This window comes from Chelonia mydas, chromosome 1 (assembly GCF_015237465.2).
Source record: "Chelonia mydas isolate rCheMyd1 chromosome 1, rCheMyd1.pri.v2, whole genome shotgun sequence".
In the NCBI taxonomy this organism is placed as follows: domain Eukaryota; kingdom Metazoa; phylum Chordata; order Testudines; family Cheloniidae; genus Chelonia; species Chelonia mydas.
Window position 1 is genome coordinate 326528298 of NC_057849.1, and position 22743 is coordinate 326551040.

General features: G+C 41.2%; 1 protein-coding gene across 1 annotated transcript in view; it reads right to left on the minus strand.

The window, feature by feature from the left end:
* SEMA3C (semaphorin 3C) overlaps positions 1 to 22435 on the minus strand; it is a 163070-nt gene extending 140635 nt beyond the window's left edge. The window contains exons 1-2 of the mRNA XM_037889242.2: positions 21961 to 22435; positions 18535 to 18675 (exon numbers count right to left, since the gene is read on the minus strand). Coding sequence (XP_037745170.1) covers positions 18535 to 18637 — 103 coding nt within the window. The 5' untranslated portion in view covers positions 18638 to 18675; positions 21961 to 22435. The remainder of the gene's footprint in view (positions 1 to 18534; positions 18676 to 21960) is intronic.
* Positions 22436 to 22743: the final 308 nt, after the last annotated feature.

The window sequence follows — 22743 nt, forward strand, 5'->3', positions numbered from 1 at the left end:
GCCAATATGCCTGTATCCTTCACGAGGCACAGAATGGATCAGTTTAGATGGTGGAGTTTAAACACACTTAGATTTCTAGATTCAGTAACCTTTTCTATGCTTTATATTTTACTTCTATTCACTGCTCTTAAGTTTGCTTAGTGTTTAAGATAAATGACAGAGCTCTCAATTAATACTTAATAGTATTAATACCCAATATTTGCCTTAATAATACCTCAGTTCCTCTCCCTCCAGAGCAGACGGGAGACTGAGGCTTTCACTCCTAGTTTGCTCATATGAATTTAGTCATGGGTAGGGACCAAAAGTTACCATCTGAAGGTGTCTGTGATGAAGTGGTGGTGTCAGTCCAGTTCCTAGTGGATGGACAGCCATCTCTCAAAACCCACAACCACACTGGCCGTAACTGACATGGAAGCGAAGGGTTTAATCCTGGTCCCACTGATATCATTGGCAAAACTCTCATTGACTTCCATAGATACAGGACTTCTCCCTCTCCGCCCCCCAAGGATTTAATGGTAAAAACATAATATGGTCCTGATTCTGAACTTATTCACATCAATTTTAAACTGGTGTGCCTCCATTTCCCAATACACCCTGGAATGGTGAGAACAGAATCAGGCCCTTCTGTGTTCCTGGGAAATACAAAGTTAGTCTGTCCAACAGATCATACGTCTTGCAGGTTTGTCCAATACCAGAAATCGGCTTAATACTGGTATTTTGTATCTCTGTGGAATGGTAGCTGACAAGTGGTTAAGACTGTGAAGCCACTGAGCAGTTACTTGAATAGCAGTCCAATTGAAATCAGCTGCTCACCTATTGGGATCTGGCCCTAAGAGTTCAAGAGAAAAGGAAAGACAGGGGAGATCTGCCATTTTCACAGTCAATATTATAAAGAGATCATAATTGTCTGTCATGGATAATGAGGTGAGTTTACCAGGAAAAAGAGAGAATCTTAAAACCTAGATACTCTTAAATTCAGCTTTCACCTTTCAGAAATAATATAGATACTAGTAACATGTCTCAAAAGGATAAACTTATGAAAAACGTCATATTACCAGACTTCTGCAATTACATGTCTGTAATATATATTACAAATAATATATATACACACACACACACACACACACACAGACTGACATATACATGAGACACATTGCATAAAATGGATAATATAAAACTTGCTCAGAAGTTCATATACACACTATATACTGCAGGAATCTGTTTTATCTTTTATATATAATATTATACAGACACACACTTTGAAAATGATGAAATTGAAATAAACTTTATCCAGATGTTGCAGTAAGCAAAGGTCTCAAGCCTGTCTTAAAACCAACGTTTATTCTGAGATTTGGTCACAAACCCTGTATGTTTAATTTAGAAGTAACTTTATCTTAGTGCTGAAGGAATCAATTGAATTTCCAAAAACTAACTAACTAAAATGCAGTCTTTTCAGGTGCAGAATTGTATTTAATTCCTCTCAATGTGCATTGAGGTTACAGGGACAAACCATCCCGATGTGTAGAAAGAATAGTAAATATGGCAGGCGACCAACTTGGCTTAACAGTGAAATCCTTGCTGATCTTAAACACAAAAAAGAAGCTTACAAGAAATGGAAGATTGGAGAAATGACCAGGGATGAGTACAAAAATATTGCTAGGGCATGCAGGAGTGAAGTCAGGAAGGCCAAATCACACCTGGAGTTGCAGCTAGCAAGAGATGTTAAGAGTAACAAGAAGGGTTTCTTCAGGTATGTTAGCAACAAGAAGAAAGTCAAGGAAAGTGTGGGCCCCTTACTGAATGAGGGAGGCAACCTAGTGACAGAGGATGTAGAAAAAGCTAATGTGCTCAATGCTTTTTTTGCCTCTGTCTTCACGAACAAGGTCAGCTCCCAGACTACTGCACTGGGCAGCACAGCATGGGGAGGAGGTGACCAGCCCTCTGTGGAGAAAGAAGTGGTTCAGGACTATTTAGAAAAGCTGGACATGCACAAGTCCATGGGGCCGGATGCGTTGCATCCGAGAGTGCTAAAGGAGTTGGCGGATGTGATTGCAGAGCCATTGGCCATTATCTTTGAAAACTCATGGCAATCGGGGGAAGTCCCGGACGACTGGAAAAAGGCTAATGTAGTGCCCATCTTTAAAAAAGGGAAGAAGGAGGATCCTGGGAACTACAGGCCAGTCAGCCTCACCTCAGTCCCTGGAAAAATCATGGAGCAGCTCCTCAACGAATCAATTCTGAAGCACTTAGAGGAGAGGAAAGTGATCAGGAACAGTCAGCATGGATTCAGCAAGGGCAAGTCATGCCTGACTAATCTAGTTGCCTTCTATGACAAGATAACTGGTTCTGTGGATGAAAGGAAAGCAGTGGACATGTTGTTCCTTGACGTTAGCAAAGCTTTTGACACTGTCTCCCACAGTATTCTTGCCAGCAAGTTAAAGAAGTATGGGCTGGATGAATGGACTATAAGGTGGACAGAAAGCTGGCTAGATTGTCGGGCTCAATGGGTAGTGATCAATGGCTCCATGTCTAGTTGGCAGCCGGTATCAAGTGGAGTGCCCCAAGGGTCGGTCCTGGGGCTGGTTTTGTTCAATATCTTCATAAATGATCTGGAGGATGGTGTGGATTGCACCCTCAGCAAGTTTGCAGATGACACTAAACTGGGAGGAGACGTAGATACGCTGGAGGGTAGGGATAGGATACAGAGGGACCTAGACAAATTGGAGGATTGGGCCAAAAGAAATCTGATGAGGTTCAACAAGGACAAGTACAGAGTCCTGCACTTAGGACGGAAGAATCCAATGCACCGCTACAGACTAGGGACCGAATGGCTCGGCAGCAGTTCTGCAGAAAAGGACCTAGGAGTTACAGTGGACGAGAAGCCGGATATGAGTCAACAGTGTGCCCTTGTTGCCAAGAAGGCCAATGGCATTTTGGGATGTATAAGTAGGGGCATTGCCAGCAGATCGAGGGACGTGATCGTTCCCCTCTATGCGACACTGGTGAGGCCTCATCTGGAGTACTGTGTCCAGTTTTGGGTCCCACACTACAAGAAGGATGTGGAAAAATTGGAAAGAGTCCAGCGGAGGACAACAAAAATGATTAGGGGACTGGAACGCATGACTTATGAGGAGAGGCTGAGGGAACTGGGGATGTTTAGTCTGCGGAAGAGAAGAATGAGGGGGAATTTGATAGCTGCTTTCAACTACCTGAAAGGGGGTTCCAAAGAGGATGGCTCTAGACTGTTCTCAGTGGTAGCAGATGAGAGGACAAGGAGTAATGATCTCAAGTTGCAGTGGGGGAGATTTAGGTTGGATATTAGGAAAAACTTTTTCACTAGGAGGGTGGTGAAACACTGGAATGCGTTACCGAGGGAGGTGGTGGAATCTCCTTCCTTAGAAGTTTTTAAGGTCAGGCTTGACAAAGGCCTGGCTGGGATGATTTAATTGGGGATTGGTCCTGCTTTGAGCAGGGGGTTGGACTAGATGACCTCCTGAGGTCCCTTCCAACCCTGATATTCTATGATTCTATGAATGTATCACTTTTAAGCAGTAAATGTGAATTAAGGAATTATCTCTGGCATTTGCATCTCTGGAATTCCTACATTTGCAAATAAATCAGGTGCAAAGTAAAGAGGGCAGCCTATATGATCTAATGATCCCTTCTGGTTTTAGATTCTATGCAACCTAACTGCAAAATACATGCAAAGAAGCCAGAGGGCCACCAAACTACTCCAATATTGACTCATCTGGCACAAACTTCGTCCATAAACTCCTCTGAATATCCCATGTGCATACACGAGAAATAGTCCTTGGCCTGCTTTGCTTCCGACCACAGCCCCCCAGTATCTCTGCATATAACTGACAGCATTTGAAGATTAGACAGGCTTAAAATTACTTTTGAAAATTTCCTACATGCTCATCTACCAGTTTAGGCACAGATCCTTGATGGAACTAAATATGGATTTAGGTGCCTAAATGTACGTACCTATGAGTAAAGTTCCAAAAGTGTGTTAGGAAATGAAACTCAGGAGATCTGTGCTTCTAACTTGCTATGGTGCTTTAAAAGTTGTGGTCCTATTTTCGCAAAGATCCATAGCAAGAGCAATGGTCATAGTCTCTTGGTGTAGCAAACAGTTCATGTGCATGTGGCAAATGCTGTTGTAACTTGGGATGGGGATACTGATATCGAGACATGCTGGGTCTCCAGACAAACACAGCTTCATATTGCATAGTCAAGCATACTTCGTTTGCCTAAATCCATATAAATATCCTGAATACAAAGTACAACAAAACTCCTGAAGGTTTTAGCCTCTTTTCTCTTTGCTGTAGGTAATGTACATTAAGGAAATAGTGCAGCTGATACAGTTATTCTGAACTGTGGCAGGAAGTGAGGTTTTTAACAGAATGAGCTTTAAAAATTCCAGATGTACTCACATTAAACCCACCAAAAAAATCTAAGCCCAGGATCAACTCTCCATTCCAACTAAACCCTATCAGACCTCTAAATGTAACTTTTGAAGAAATGCCAGCCTTTTCTTTTAGAAAATCTTAATTGGTTCTTACTAATGAAACAGAAAATGCCATTTGGGGGGATGACAATACTTGCATTGTTTTATTCCATTTTACTAGTCTGGCTTCTAAGAATACTCTGCATACTGAATACTGTGTTCACTCAAAAAAGCCCTCTCACAAAACTGAAATGATAGGGATTCTGTAGGTTGGAGTGAATGCAACAGCAGAATGAGGAGGAACTTTTAAAAACTGGAAGGGTTGCTTTTACCATGCGAGTGTTTTAAAGGCAATATTCTCATAGAAGTCTCAATTTCTTCCATTTTCAGGTGTTCAAGCTAAACAGTAACACAGAGGTTGATCATATTTTCAGGGTGCTGCAGGAAACAGCTTTGGCAATTTAGTAAGGTTAAACTCCCCATCTTATTTAGATTGGGTGAATACTGGTGTTGGGAGGCAGTGCCATCTTTTTGATAAGGCATCAAACTGAGGTCTAGATCTCCTAAGGTTAGTCAAGATGGCACTTTTCACATGGGCACATCAGTCTTGCTTTTGGAACCAGGTGAAATTCTTGGGTAAGTACATCCTACCTCCTCAAATTTCCTCAGCAGTTCAGTAGAATACAGTATTCATCTCCATTCCCTGTCCCCAAATAGCACGTGGTGGTGTTATATGCTGTTAAAAATATAGTGGTGCTTCACTCCAGAGGTGGCTGTGCTTCCGTGTCAGGCCAGGTGATCCCTGGGCAGGTCCAGAATCCAATCTTGTAAATCATCTGAGCTGAGTGCTCCTGTTGCCATCAGTGGCAGCTCCAAACACAGAAGTCAGGCCCGTACTTTCTAACGCACTTTGGGATCAAACCAGATCACATCCACATCCAATATGAATCATACATCTACGTGGAGGAATTAAAGCTGAGCATGTTTTCCATATGCATTTGACTTTTTCCATCTCTAGTAACTGAGGTTGTAGGAAGAAAAGGAGTACTTGTGGCACCTTAGAGACTAACCAGTTTATTTGAGCATGAGCTTTCGTGAGCTACAGCTCACTTCATCGGATGCATAGCATATCGTGGAAACTGCAGAAGACATTATATACACACAGAGGTTGTAGGAGGTTGTAGGAGGTTTCCCAGCACATTTATCCCATCATTTGATTTGCTATCTAAATTTTGCAGACACATTCAATTATCTGCCTTCCAATTTATTTTCTTCTCCTCCTGTATAGATTTTGGCAGCCTTGCTCTGGTATGTTAAGAGGTAGGGAAAAAATGCTCCTCACCAACCCTGACCATCATTTCGTGAAGTGATATAGTGGTCAAACAGCTGCCTCATATAACATACCTCCTTTGCCTTGTATATCCACTTCACCAGCTAATTTAAACTGGGCCATAAAGGGTTACAGAATGATTTATGCAGCTGTTCAAAGAAGCAACATATTTGCCAATCTGAATCTCCATAAATCGATTTATTCTGCATCACATGCTACTTGTGAAAGCTGAGGCTATAATAAACATTTTTCACTAAGAAATTGGGAAGGACAATGGGAGTTTAAAAGGCCTCAGAGAAAGGAGGTCAGGAAAGCCACTTATTCTATGAGAAGGACATAGCAGGCTGTTTAGAGCTGCTGGAATATGACATAAATGATCTTAAGGCAAAAAGGAAACTTTAGAACGGCAAAGGGAAGAGTAAAAGTAGATTAATAGAAAGCACAGATGAATGTGAATGTTGATCTGACACATTTACATTTACTGTATGACTATAAAGTCCTTATTCCACATTTCAGAGCGTAAGTCTGACCCTTTTAATGGGTGAAAGCAATGCCTTTAATGAAAGAATTTGGATCCAAGCTCCTCTTGGCTATTAATTTTGTAGAAAATCCAATTTAAGACAAAATTCTTCCATTAAGCAACTTGGCAACACACATGCTAGAAGGTAATTTTACTGCGGTAATCATTTATCCCAGCAGTAGCTAACTAAATTAAATAGGACAGCTTAGAAGTCTGTGTGTGAAGTCCCAAACAACTGCTAAATGTTATATTACATGCAACCATACTGGTTCTTGACATTTGTACTGGGAATAAATACTTCATATAGTAAAAAAATTACCCCATGCTCCCTCCCCAAGATTACTGTGGTCATTGAAAAAATCACATGGCACTTAGAACAAGCATAGGGGTGTCATGTCCTGATGTCCTGGCCAAAATCTATTTTGAGAGAGTACTAAGAGCTCAGTCCTGTGAGGTGCTGAGAAACTGCTGCAGTATGCTGAATGCCCTGAACTCCTGTCAATTTGAGGGTGCTCAGACCCTCTCAGGAAGTGCTCAGCACCCAACAGTTTTGGGCCCAGAATGCTTATCTAAATGGCATCTACAGTTTCAAATAGATGTTGTATTTCTTTTCACTCCCTTATATGAATTTACTGTGGCTGCACTGGTGAACAGTTGCTGAAGTGATGTGCTGCCAGTATATTTTAAGAGGGAGCTCCCAGAAAAATGTTCCCCTTAGAGCATGATAAACTTCATGTACCAGGCTGCCATGTAGATAGGAGGTGTGAAATACTGGGACTTTTATTCATTCATTCTCCCATTTAAACAAATTACTGGCACATCTCTCTATATAACTAAAAGGATTACATAGCTTGGCAAATACACTTATATTAACTCTGTAGGTAGAAAATATGTATATTATATTCCTGAAAATATCCTCACTAGAGCTCAGCGGTCAACTTGTGTACTTTGAAATGCGAGGGAGTGGAGATTTTGTAAGGACCCCAGTGATATCCACTTCTGAGATCATTAATTGTATTACCATAGTGCCTAGGAGCCCTAGTCATGGACCAGGATCCCATTGTGCTAGGTGCTGTACAAACACAGAATAAAAAGTTGGGTCCATGCTAAAGGCAAAATCTGGTTTATTTTAAAGGCAAAAGATTTTCTCTCCCAAAGTATTTTTATGACCCTCTGGGGAAAAAACATCAATATCAGGGGTGATGTAGCCATATCCATAGAAGGAGTGATTCCCATGAAGAGGCAGTGCAGTTACTCCCAATCCTCCCATCAGTTTGGTAGCAGGATTTTAACAAGTGACTCACGAAAATCACATTAGTGAGCAGGCGTTCTATCCCCCAAACAATTACACTGTCAGCGGTGCATGAAAGGATTCCATAAGTATGCCACATGCATTGGGATCCTTAGGAATGAAACATCATTGTATAAATGTAACATTTACCAGGAAGGCATAGAATGCACCAGCAAATTGTGTCCTTAGTACTAAAGCTTCTTAGGTTAAAAAGAAAAAAAAAAGGAGTGGGGGGGAAGCAGGAATGCTCAGTCATCTATAAGGGAGTGTTGCTGGAGTCAAATAGAAACCTACATTGAAAAGATCAAAGCATCCATGCTGAAGGAAGAAATAACCAGTCCAAATGAGAAGAGCATAACATCTATTCCATTCGCTTATTTACTGAAGGAGCTCACTCAACACCCTCCAATAAAAATGAGTAATTTTTGTGTGTCACATGTCAGTAATAATCTCTCTCACACACACACACACACACACACACACACACAGGCTTCTGAAGCATCGTATATCAAAGTGCACTGTGAACTCTTTGAGTATGTATACCGTTTTGTAGAAAATGGCCCATGGTGCAGCTCTTGTTACTGATATTCTTATAATTCATGTTAGGATACTAGGCAGGTCAATGCTTTTCCCTATTTGTATTTTTTTTTAAAGTAACAGAAGATGCATTGTACACTGTTGTCAATATGATCTCTACCTGAGTAGGGACTGCAGTGTTTGGCCTGGAACAGGGAACAGAAGGCAAAATTGAAGCAAGGGAATAATGGGATTGACCATTCCATTTCTTCTGTGACAACTAGAGAGGATTAAAATAGGGAAGGTTTGTCAAAGCAAGCTCAGACCGGCTTGGCATTTGCTAAACCAAAGTCAACACCGGAGGTAGTTCAGAGCCAGCGTCCACTCACCCAAATCTCCAAAGACTGAGACTGTGAGAAAGTTAAGGGACACAGCCCCTCTCTGTTAGAATATATTGTTACTGTGGTAGAGTGAAAGAAATAGAGCTCTTAGCACTCTGATGAGTAAATTAATTTGTGAATTCAACAAAGGACTGAATTAGCAAGCATTTTACCAGATTTTGGGCTTGATTCTCCATCATCTTCCATCTTTTGCAGTTATTTATTACTCATAATTTCCTTTAATGGCTTTACAGATTCACTGGTGAACAGACCAGACAAAACCTTGTTTCACCTTGCCAATCCCCCTGACTTCACTGTATGATTAGTTTTCATAGCTGAAGTTCATAATTCACCCCACACATCACCTTGGGAAAGCAAGTCTGAGTATCCCCTCACATGCACTGTTAAAAGTCATTCCACTGCAGTCAATTGAACGACAGTGCTACAAAATAAGGAGTGAGAGAAGACTGGTTACTTATCAATGAGCGCTCTGCAGGTGGAGCACTTCCAAAGAACACTGGGCTTTTCACATGACCCAGCACTTCCTTTAATGCTTCTTATAGGAGGATTTAAAAAAAATCCGTATGTGCCCAGTTTAAATATTTCAGTTAATTATGCAGATGTAACATTACCTGCATTATGTCCACATTGGCACAGCACAGTTTTAACAAAACAGCAAGCTAAATGAACCCACTTAAAAATAAACATATTTTTTACACACAGAGGTGGGCTGCTTGCTTCTGAATGGCTAATACAATTTAAAAAAAACAAACACAACTTTGTCTTTGTAATTTAGATGTATGGATTTTAATACAATCAGACTATTTGGCTGTCACTTCCATCAGAGACAAGGGTACCTATTTCTCTATTTTAAAAAATGAAGTGTAATGTTGAGCTTTATAGTCTGTGGTCCCAAATTTTCAAAAGTGACTTGTGATTTTAGGTGTTGAGATAAAGGGGCCTGATTTTCAGAGGGTGGGCGTACAGCACTTTCTAAAAATTAGGCCACTCTGGGTACATCTACCAAGCTCAAGTCTGCGTGACCTGGGCTTGTCAACTTAGTGTTTCCAAGGTTTTGCTTGAGTGTCACATACCACTGTGAACCTGGGTTTATAGTTGCTGGACTCGGGTTTTACAGCTGTGCAGATGCATCCATACTGCACTACACTTCTGACTCAAGACTGTGGCTTGACCTGCATCCGATATACTGCAGCATGATAGGGTTTGGACCTGAGTCGCAGCAGGACTTGGGCTTGGATTCATGCCCCTAGCAGGATCCTGGGACCTGGGTCCTGAGCGCTTGCTGACCCAAGTCATACTGATTTGTGTGTGGATGTAAATGGGGCGTGGGCTCAAATCTGAGTCAGCACCCGAGCGTAGTGTGGAGTTTAGACACATACCCTTAAAAAGGTCCCTAAAGTTGGGAACAGAAAACTACTAGTTACTTTAATAAATGTAGCCCAGGATTCCCAGAATACAATGATGCTATGATAACAGCTGAGAGAAGCTTGATGAGTTCTGCATTCAAAACAGAAATAAAATCTCAGATTGATAGGCCTTTTGGGGTTTTATAAGTAGTCTTTTATCCTACAACGGTCGCTTCCATTTGGAAGTAGCTTTCATTACATGAACAACACCAAAGAGCCCCTCAACTATTTGACCACAAAACTATTGACTACTTGGACTGTCAACACCACAAAGTAGCCCAAATAATAAATGAACTTTTTATTAAGTGTGGTTAACATTAGCATTACAATGAGGGATTGTTTGAAAACAAGCTGTATTGCTGTTGCTCAAAAGCTAGAAGAAAGTGGTTCTCGGTTTCTTTATTTCTCCTGGAGGGCAACCACAGGGGTTACATTAAATCTTTTAAAACACGTTGACAGTTGAAAAAGTGCTGCTGCTGCTCTAGTGACATTTTATGCTTTTTAATTACTATTAATTAAGTTAGCTGAAGTTGTTTACTTGTTCTAGTAAGTTTTAAGCCTCGTGGAGAGACACAGCTGTCTCTAAACTTGAACAAACTTAGACCCTGTTCCATTACTTCTGTGGCATTTCCAGTGAAGACAGTGGGGGATCTACACGGGAAACTTCTGTTTGGCTCTGGTGTTATGGACATGGCTGTGTGAAATGCGCACAGCAAAGCCTGAAACCTGTGAAACTCACCTGGTCTGGGCATTCCACTATGAATTCAAAAGTCAAAACAGGTTTGCTTAAAAGGTCTAAGGCTCAAAAGCTATCTGGAGCAGCATTGCACTGCTTCAGAACAATGCAGCACTCATGGTTTGGGAGCACATGAAACTCCATACTTGAATTGTAGCTATATGTAAATTGAAACCAAAGCAAACTTTGTGCTACCCTGGGGCCTGATCCTGCATCTCTTACTTGGACAAGACTCCCCTGGCTTCAAGAAGAGCTTTGTCCATGGGAGGACTGTAGGATTGAGCCCCAAAACCTCATTTTCCTACCTCTGTAGTAGCACTGAGGAATGTGTGTGCACAAGAGTATACGTTGGTGGAATCAGAAACAGCTGGGGTTGGTCTCAGTAGTCCATGAAGAAATTATGGATAGTATTCGTCTTCTGCTAAATTGTATAGATTTAGAATGCTCTAATATATCCTGGGGTGGCTTTTCCCTCCCCCACCCCACACACACACCCTCACAACTCCAGAATTAGAGGATCTTAAAGCTACCTTCCTTCCCTCCTCCCCCTTTCTCTTCTCAGCTCTGCTGAGTGCAAAAGCAATGAAGCAGAGGATCTGGCCACTACAGCTAACAGGACAATGAGGTGATGATAAAACTGCCACGCCAGATTAGTGGATTCCTGAGCCTGATTCTTCATGGATTTATGCCTTGTCTAGTCACTTATACCCATGCAAAGTGAATGGTTCGATTCTAAGGTGACTTCACTTTGCACAGATTTAAATGAGGGTACAACATGAAAGGCAATAGAAAATCAGGCATAATGTATGCAGGACATTGGAATTTTTAAGGCATGTAAGGCACACAAATGGTAAATTCCACATAAACGTCAAATAAATATTTAACAATAGCAAATGAGTCACAAACTCTATTTTAAATAGAAAGGGGAACATATTCCTGATTTCAAAAATAGAAATTAAGGGTGTAATCCTGCTCCCATTGAAATTAATTGCAAAACTCATCAGACCCTCAAGATATTAAAGTGGCTTACTTTTAATTACATTTCCTTCTTGATGCAAAGCATGACAAGGAATGAAAGCAACTAATGATTCATTCATTTCAGATCTCTATCTTTCCTGATGGAAAAACGGAATGGGTCAAGTTGCTGACTGGATTCCCCTATGTCAAATGCTGTTATGTGAACATAAAGGGACTTGTTCCTAGAAGATCAGGTCAGCTTTAAAATGCATCACTCTTTTTTTCCTCCTGATTGCATTCTCTCCCCCCCGCCCCTTTTCCTTCTTATTCCTGTATGTACCTCTATTATAATAGCGAGACATGAATCCAATCCAAAACATGAACAATCTCACACAGACATTCTGAGTTAAGAGGAATGACTTGACTGGTCATTGTTGCCTAATTTCATTATGTTTAAACCACAAGGGCTGATAAAAATAGTTAAATTTTCATAATATGCATTTTTTTAAAAGTGAAAATCATTCTACCAAAAATCAACAATTTTTACATGCAGTATCTTCTGGTAAAGAGATTATTATTAAAGAGGATGGACTTGGAAGTATGCTAAAGCTGAAAGGCGGCATTGTCACATTTGAAGAGTAAACAGCATCACATTTCACCTTTTTCTGTCAGAATAGTGCACAATAGTGGTTCCATTGTACTGTAGATGGGGCATTTTTCCTGTCAAACACAGCAAGCTAAGAAATCCCTTTTCACATCCCAAAGCTCTTCTGACCATCTGGAAAGCAAACTTAATAAAAAATAAACTTACTGTTTTCATTTTACAAGGAGAGCTTACCACTCAGTGCTTCAGATGATGCTGAATATATTACATATATATGTATAATTTTTTTATATAATTGTTTACTTCAGAGACTCATAAAGAGTTGTTAAAAAGCAAGGAATTCAAAACATATACTCTATTGAAAAACAAAAGAAAATTGCTCTAGGCTTGACATTTTGATGTGCAAACCTCAGAGCAGATTCAGAGGAAATCCATGAATATGGCTAATAGCTGAGGCACTGAGAGGAAATTATTAGATCAGTCCATTTAAACACAGTCACAACACAGCCTTGTGAGGCTTGGGAGCTCCCATGACTACTACTTCTCTTCTCTGAGGGATAGAGACTGTCACTGTTTTTCACACTAAATAGCAATCTGGGGTAAGGGGCTATTTATATAAGAGTAGTAGAATCTGGCCCAAAGCAAAGATATTGCAATATTCATTATTCTACAAAAATTGTGTTAAATTCACCAGGGCCTGAATTGTGGCAGAACCCCTTGTGGATGGGCACTTCACCAAAAGAATGGGTTGCAGTGGAATAAAACAGATCTAACTCCACTTATGGAAGGGAGGGACAGTACCAAAAGTAGGCAGTGCTGGCCAAAAGGGGGTTGTTACCATAGCATCTGAGTACCTCACAATCTTTTAATGTATTTATCCTCACAGAGGCTGACCAGACAGCAAGTGTGAAAAATCGGGACGGGGGAGTGGGGTAATAGGAGACTATATAAGAAAAAGACCCCAAAATCAGGACTGTCCCTAAAAAATCAGGACATCTGGTCACCCTATCCTCACAGACCCCTGAGGTACTATTAGTAGAAGTACTATTATCCCCCCCTTTGCAGATGGGCAGCTGAGGCACAGAGAGACTAAGTGATTTGCTCCAGGTTATACAGGACAACTGTAGCAAACCAAGGAATGGAACTCAGCTCTGCTGAGTCTCAGGCTAACACCCAAACTGCAGGAGCATTCCTCCTGTACTTGCTAGGTCATCCAGTTGAGATCTGTAAAAAGTGGAAGCTCCTGTTCAAAACCCAGCAATATTGTTAATCTATCCAACTATACTCTTAGCCCAGCAGAAGAATCTCTCCTATCTCGGGGCCTCTCCTTCTGCCCCTCCACCCACACGAACATGATACAGTTCTGTGGTGACCTAGAATCCTATTTTCGATGTCTCCGACTCAAGGAATATTTCCAACACACCTCTGAACAACATACTAACCCATAGAGACTTCCCTACCAAGACTACAAAAAGAAGGATTCTGGATGGACTCCTCCTGAAGGTCGAAACAACAGACTGGACTTCTACATAGAGTGCTTCCGCCGACGTGCACGGGCTGAAATAGTGGAAAAGCAGCATCACTTGCCCCATAACCTCAGCCGTGCAGAACACAATGTCATCCACAGCCTCAGAAAGAACTCTGACATCATAATCAAAAAGGCTGACAAAGGAGGTGCTGTCGTCATCATGAGTAGGTCGGAATATGAACAAGAGGCTGCTAGGCAGCTCTCCAACACCACTTTCTACAAGCCATTATCCTCTGATCCCACTGAGGGTTACCAAAAGAAACTACACCATTTGCTCAAGAAACTCCCTGAAAAGCACAAGAACAAATCCACACAGACACACCCCTGGAATCCCGACTTGGGGTATTCTATCTGCTACCCAAGATCCATAAACCTGGAAATCCTGGACGCCCATCATCTCAGGCATTGGCACCCTGACAGCAGGATTGTCTGGCTATTTAGACTCCCTCCTCAGGCCCTACGCTACCAGCACTCCCAGCTATCTTCGAGACACCACTGACTTCCTGAGGAAACTACAATCCATCTGTGATCTTCCTGATAACACCATCCTGGCCACTATGGATGTAGAAGCCCTCTACACCAACATTCCACGCAAAGATGGACTACAAGCCATCAGGAACAGTACCCCGATAATGTCACGGCAAACCTGGTGGCTGAACTTTGTGACTTTGTCCTCACCCATAACTATTTCACATTTGGGGACAATGGATACCTTCAAATCAGCGGCACTGCTATGGGTACCTGCATAGCCCCACAGTATGCCAACAATTTTATGGCTGACTTAGAACAACGCTTCCTCAGCTCTTGTCCCCTAATGCCCCTACTCTACTTGCGCTACATTGATGGCATCTTCATCATCTGGACCCATGGAAAAGAAGCCCTTGAGGAATTCCATCATGATTTCAACAATTTTCATCCCACCATCAACCTCAGCCTGGACCAGTCAACACAAGAGATCCACTTCCTGGACACTACGGTGCTAATAAGCGATGGTCACATAAACACCACCCTATACCGGAAACCTACTGAGCGCTATGCCTACCTACATGCCTCCGGCTTTCATCCAGACCACACCACACGATCCATTGTCTACAGCCAAGCTCTACGATGCAACCTCATTTGCTCTAACCCCTCAGACAGAGACAAACACCTACAAGATCTCTATCAAGCATTCTTACAACTACAACACCCACCTGCTGAAGTGAAGAAACAGATTGACAGAGCCAGAAGAGTACCCAGAAGTTACCTACTACAGGACAGGCCCATCAAAGAAAATAACAGAACGCCACTAGCCATCACCTTCAGACCCCAACTAAAACCTCTCCAACGCATCATCAAGGATCTACAAGCTATCCTGAAGGATGACCCGTCACTCTCACAGATCTTGGGAGACAGGCCAGTCCTTGCCTACAGACAGCCCCCCAACCTGAAGCAAATACTCACCAGCAACCACACACCACACAACAGAACCACTAACCCAGGAACCTATCCTTGCAACAAAGCCCGTTGCCAACTGTGTCCACATATCTATTCAGGGGACATCATCATAGGGCCTAATCACATCAGCCACACTATCAGAGGCTCGTTCACCTGCACATCTACCAATGTGATATATGCCATCATGTGCCAGCAATGCCCCTCTGCCATGTACATTGGCCAAACTGGACAGTCGCTATGTAAAAGAGTAAATGGACACAAATCAGACGTCAAGAATTATAACATTCAAAAACCAGTTGGAGAACACTTCAATCTCTTTGATCACTACATTACAGACCTAAAAGTGGCAATTCTTTTAAAAAAAACTTCAAAAACAGACTCCAATGAGAGACGGCTGAACTGGAATTAATTTGCAAACTGGATACAATTAATTTAGGCTTGAATAAAGACTGGGAGTGGATGGGTCATTACACAAAGTAAAACTATTTCCCCCTGTCCCGCCTCCCCCCCCCCCACACACACACACTGTTCCTCAGACATTCTTGTCAACTGCTGGAAATGGCCCATCTTGATTATCACTACAAAAGGTTCCCCCCCTCGCCCCCGCTCTCCTGCTGGTAATAGCTCACCTTACCTGATCGCTCTCGTTACAGTGTGTATGGTTACACCCATTGTTTCATGTTCTCTGTGTATGTAAATCGCCCCACTGTATTTTCCACTGCATGCATCCAATGAAGTGGGCTGTAGCTCACAAAAGCTTATGCTCAAATAAATTTGTTAGTCTCTAAGGTGGCACAAGTACTCCTTTTCTTTTTGTTCAAACTAAGACACCCTATTCAGTTTTTCTCAAATTAGGGACAGCTAGGCTATTTTCTGTGCTATTTAATGTGAAAAATAGTGTGGTTTGGTTTGTATAAGCCTGTTACAGCTCTGGCTAGAGCAGCACCACACACTCACAGCAGACTTTGCCTCTGTCCAGGCTGAGCCTGGGGTCAGAGTTTGCTAAATTTTGACAGCCTGGGAGGTTAGACTCAGTAGTGAGGAATACTGACTCAAAGCTTAAACATCCTTTGGTCTTCCAGGTGGCCACTGCATCTCAGCACCAAAATAGTTACCTTAACACCAATGCCAATTTACACTCACAGGGGATCTGGCCCAGCATGTTCAGAACCTATTACTGTACAATATACAATACTTTGCAATCATTCCTCTTTGGGTGGGCTTCTTTCCAATAATACCTTCCCTGATATGCTGGAGCTGCCACCCTAAAATCTCAGAATCATGAAAATTAGAAGTGGAAATGACCTATTAAGCGTAGAATTTACCTCTACACTCTGTTTTCCCAGGATGGAATTAGGACTATTAGAGATGGAAAAGACATTTGTTATACTTAACATTTACCATGTGTTTCTCCGGATATTACCAGTTTGGGGGGAATTCTGCCACCAGAAATAGGGTTACCATCATGTGGAATATTTGGGTCAGTGGAAAAAATAGAGAGTGCGGTGGAGAATCATGATAGACCTACTTCCCCACCTCTCGTGAAAGAAAGAAGGGAAATATAAAAACAAAGAAAACAGATCCTTTGATCTGTCCCTTGTGCATTTATCATTGCCTAGAAGTGAGGAGAGGCTTACAGTCAGTATGCAGCCCATTAACTGGCATTGAGGTCACCAGGTTGATCCCAGGGAGCAACTTACAACCACCTTGGCTGCTTTAACTTATACTAAAGACACCCTGGTCACACCAATTTTCTCCATGCCATACCCACTACACCAAAGTCCTGGTGGTAGAGCGGTGTAGGAATCATTAAGGTGACTCTGTGCTACCCAAGGTTTTCCCTGCATGGGGTGGAAATTTTCAAGTGTCAAGACCTGCCAGCTTCAGGGCAGCCGTGCACCAGGAGACCAGTGAAAAACTGCCCCAGTGCGGGCAGGAGCTGCTCCATGTGATTCAAAGACAGGCCAAAGGCCCGCATCTGTATAAGAGTGAGGGATCTGAATATTAAGTGCCAAATAGTTACTAATATTAATTCAATTGAATTGATAGGCCCAGAGGGCACATATCTTGAGAGGTGACTGGGCTCACAGTTTCAGACAAAGAATAATAAAGCAAGTGCAACAGCTTTCCAGACATTTGGGTGATTGAAACAATAATAGAATAAATGGGGTCAGTCATAAAAACGCAACTAGCTCCTGACTTGCTGAGTGGCCTTTCCCACTTATTCTTCTTGTATTTCTTTACTATGGGCTAGATGACTTAGTCACACTTGCAAGTGGTTTGGAACCAGAGCAGCATGGGCTGACAGATAAGTCTGGCAAAATGGCATGGCCTGAGGATTGAATTCCTTCTAAATTTCATGAAATGTGTAATCTCACAAATTTCCATTCCAGCCCTGGAAACACCATATGCAGAAAACATCAATTCAAAGCATATTTTTCAGCATTCGATTCTTTTCATTTAAGCACAGCATTTGTCAAAACCTCTAGGAAATTCTCATACAAATACACAGAAGGGAAAAAATTACTACAATAACACATGGAATCACCACCATAAATGCTAACAGCCAGCATGCAAGGAGGTCCGGTTTTGCAATTAAATGCAGAGTTTTAAAACATTTACATCCCTATTATGACAAAGTACCACTCAGCATTTTAAAGGAAGGAAGTTTTAGAAGTGAACTGTGCATGCATTTTGAAAACAAGCAATTTTATAGCCTGTTTACAATATATGGGCATCAGTAATTTGACCCCATGTGAATTTAAAATTCATACGCATACCCACTACTTAGTGTATATACAGTACACACAAAACCAATAGTGTACAAAATGACAGGTGATTTTTTTATGCTCAAATTAAGATCCCTTAAAAAGGCCTGATTTTCAGACGGTGAGTCCTCACCCTTTTCAGAAAATCTAGTCTCTTTAAAGTTGTTTCTAGATGGGCACCGAAATATGGAGGCAACCAGAATCACTGATCTCTTTTGCAATTGTTGGCCATGCACTTTATACATCGCAATATGCACTGTAATAATTACCTTTAAAAATACAAAAAAATAAGGAAAGGAATACATGCGTTAAGTCTGCCTAAGCCATAATTACACCTTTAAAAAGAAAAGAAAAAAATAAAATAAACCCCATTTATTTGTGCCTGTAATTACTGCTAAACTCTATGTAATAGTTAACCTCAGCATTGGGCTCTTAGGCACTACAGTATACAAATAATTAAAAAAACAACAATTATGTGGACAGGCATTTAGAAGCCATCACCTTATTTATTACTCAGTTATTGGATTGAATGGAAAGAAGAAAATGTTCTACAATAACATTTGCTTAGGAATGTTTATCTGCTTTCTTACCATTGAATGTTAAGAACACCCTGGCCTGAGGCTGTGAGGATCCTTTTACAGTGCTAGAGTAAATAAACATCCCAATCAACATGTGGACTGCTAGAAATGCCATATCTTCAGATGTGCAACTTAATATCCAAGAAATAAAACCTAAAAGGAGAAAAAAGAGCCCATTACTAATTTTACATTATATAAATTGTGTGGACCAAAATCAACACTACAGAACAGTAGGTGTCAGAGAACTTTGCCAGATTGAAGCTATAATATATGACACTTCTGCTTTTTCTTTTCAAATCTGAAATGTTTTGTCTGGATATGTTCTGTGTTGGCACTAAAAGAACTGTAAGCATTTTACTTAGGACGAATAGATATAAAGTTTTAGGTGAGTAAAGACTGCAGGATTAGACCCAGTTTATTTCAATAAGGACAATTCCACCTGCTGGAAAAATAATTATGCTAAATGTCAAGGCAGAGCAAAGCAAGGACAGGGGATAATGTTTCATGAATAAAAGCTGGTTGATATTTTTAGACCTCTCTCCTTACTGTACATCATGTTTAATCAATACAGTTTTTAAACTTCGGGTCTGCTCCAGAGAGTCCTCGACTTTTTTATTTTATTTATTTATTTTATTGTATTTTATTGTTTTATTTTTTTACATAGTGTATTTTCTAGTATATAAGAAACAACAAAAAAGACAAAGTGAAATACTGGTCTCATTAAGTCAATGGCAAAACTACCATTGACTGCAATAGAGCCAAGATTTCACCCTCACTCTTTACACCTAACATTTGTAAACTGTTGCTTAGGATAATCCCATCAGGGAGTTTAGTTCCAGATTTTTGTTTTATAATAGGAATACTTCATACTATATGATATATAAATACTCTGTTCAATCCATTGCTTCACTCCCTTCACATAACCCTGGTAGGTGTATTTGCATATCTGATAGAACTCACCTTTCTGAGTAGCTTTTCAAGGAAGAATACTACGAACGTGCTGCTTTTCTAATTCCAAAGTGGCTCATATAGGGCCTGATCCAAAGTCTAGTGGAGCCAATGGGAGCCCATAAAACAAAACCTCCCACTAAGACTTAGCACTTGTACAACAGCTCCCATTCATGTATCTCAAACCACTTTCCAAAGGCTAATGAATACAGCCTGAGAAACAGGCAAATATAACTCGCCCCATTTTACAGATACAGAAATGGAGGCTTCAGAGAGATTAAGAGAGGTTTCTATGGTCACACACAACTAGGCTCTGATTCCCCCTTGATTCAATTACACCCATTTTACATCAGTGTACCTCCTTTGATATCAATGGATTTACACCAGCATAAAACTGGTGCAATGGAGTGGAGAATTAGCTCCCAAGTTTATTCTCTGAATAGACTCCATATATACTGATTTCTAACCCCATTTTTAATATACCAACTTCTGGCTACCTTTTTAATAAGAACAATCCCTCTTCTGCATGCTATTCAGTGCTTTCTGAGGGTGCTATCATAAAGAGGTTACACTGATTCAATGGGAGGCAAGGGCACTCAGCATCTTGCAGGATGTGGCCCTTAGTGTCGAAGAATTACCACAGAGTAAGAACATTAGAAACTGAAAGTTTTTGTTTATCCTGAGAATTGATATTACCTGGACTATGCTAATGCAAACTGCTCCACACTGCCCCTTAAATATACTCCAGCAGGATCACCTCTAAGGGTGAAGACAGTAGTTCTGTATCTGTGTCCATTCAGTCCTTGCCCTCTCTGGTGAGACTAACATCTGTCCTAAAAGAACTGGCTCTAACTTCAACTAGTTTCATATGGGGCAGTAAACAGCTGTCAGATAATGACAGCTTCAGATCTGTCCCAATTTGGATTGGATTCACACAGTTGACTCAGAGTTGAAAGGCTCAGTGTCTCATTACCATGCCTCAGTCATCCAATATTCACTTACTGTAAATCTTTTTTAAAAGAGCTACAATCTGCCCCAGAATTCCATACTAAACTTGGGGGCTGGGGAAAGCGGAGAGAGAGAGAGAGAGTTTCTGCAACAGTCAGATCCCTTGCAGCTGATCTGGAGCTGACTAATGCATCAAGATCAGGTATTGTGGTGTTTCTCTGTTAACTGACAAAACCATTAATGCGGGCAATTTCCCAAATACAGATCTGAAGTACAAAAGGAAACAACGTATTTTGGAACAGCCCCAGTTAATTTTTAAGGGTTCGTTAACTAATACAATTATACTTGTATAGCCTTGCCAAAAATAATTTTAAAACAAGCTGCACCAATTCCAGTATTAACACTGCTTTGTGGGTTTTAAATTCAATACCCTACCACTAGCCCATGGGATAGCCTTCTGCTTAACCTTCTTCAATCACAAAAATGCCATTAACCCTGATAAGATTGCTTTGTAGGGCCAAAACAAATGGCCAATCATACCAAACGTGATTTTAACAGATGCAATGGGATTAGTATTCTACAGTAGTAGTACGATGCCTTCTTTGCAATACAGATGGGAAGGAAAAGGGAGGAAACTAAAGGGTTATTTCTGTTCTGCTAAATCATAGTAGGAGGAACTGTCAAAAATAAAAATCCTTCACCCCTCTTTCCCTTCTCCTTCCACCTTCCTAGCCAAATCTAATTGCATCAGTTTTATGCGTGAAATACTGCTATACTTCACTGCTTGAATTGCAAATTTCCACTGTTACACAAAGGTGACAGGCAATATAAGATCCAAACAATAAACTGCATGCTCCTTGCCCTGTTGTTAGGTCCGTATAATAAAGGCATGTTGTTGCCATAAAGGTATTTCATGGCTTTGTTATTACAGCCTTCTTTGACATGTGAGTTAGAGAATGGAAATATGTTGAATTGTAGGAATTTTAGGGCCCCTTGGCAATTGAACACAAACGCATTTCAGTTTAGAATCCCAGTTTGGGCTAAAATCCCAGTTCTGTATTTATCTCTAGAAAGTCACGACAGTAAGTCAAATCAACGTATCGAGCACATGACCTTTACCGGCAAGCAACTGCTCTAAAACCTTACAAGTGCTCCCCTTTAGCACAGACACAAGAACTAGTTTCATTTCTCACTGAGTGTTCCTGTTTTCACAGTGCGAGTAACAAACTTGTTAAAGTGAAGAGGGAACGTTGCATTCACGTGGAGTTCTTTTTCTGGTTGTTTTTGTGTTTTTGTTTTTTTAAAGAAATGCTCCACTGCTTTAGAAAAGTAGTGTGTAACTTCACTGTAAAGCGCCGTGCAGGTGTCATATGCTCAAGGCTGAATTCCAGAATTACTCTCTGCACCTCAACTCATCCACTGCAAGAAAAATAAGGATTATGCCGTTGTGAAAAACATCATTGCCATGAACTGTGGCAAAAATTCAGCAATCCCATTTCACATCTGTGACAGTGCTGAAAGAGAACTTTCAATCGTGCTTACCTAGCTACTGAAGGAATCAGTAATGCAATGCCATCAAATTTCTATCAGTTTATGGACTCCACTCCTTTGACCAGAACACTTTCATTCCAAACCTGGCTCATTGTAGAAAACCTTTTCCTCCTGGTGGTTGCAAACGTCCTCCCAGTTTCTTTGTAAAATAATCCTTATTGCTATAAGGACCGGGAACTCTTCTCCTCGTTCTTTAATTAAGCACCTAAGAGTGAATGGAAAGTAGCTGAGCTATGACGGTGAAAGCTTTGGTTTCCAGTTACAGTCACCACTCACTCTGGTCCTACTGCCCTCCAGCCAGCGCTTTACAGAGGCAGCGAACCAAGGCTGGAATACATCATTAGCTGAGCAAGTAGGGGCAGATCTCATAAATATTGCAGAGGCCACACCCATAAGGAAGAGAGAGGGAGACACAGAAAGAAAAGGCAGAGGGAGAGCGAAAAAGACAGCAAGAGGGAAAGGAGCAGAAACACAGAGAGGTGAAGTCAGGGGAAGAAATCCCACCCTGGATTGTGCAACATAAAGATGCCAGCTCACAGAATCAGTTTGCTTCACAGGCTGTAGAGGAGTCAGTGTCGAGCTGGGTGGGTTGAGAGGGTTTCCTACTTAGAAAGCAGGCAGACCCACTTGGGTCATAAACATGAAAGTGCACAATGCTTTTGAGTGGAAGAAAATGATGAAATCCTTTTAAGGAAAAGGTTTCTTTCTCTGCAGGATTCCAGGGCTGATTCTTCGGGACACTCCTTATAAACGCATGCCAAAGAAATAGCCAAG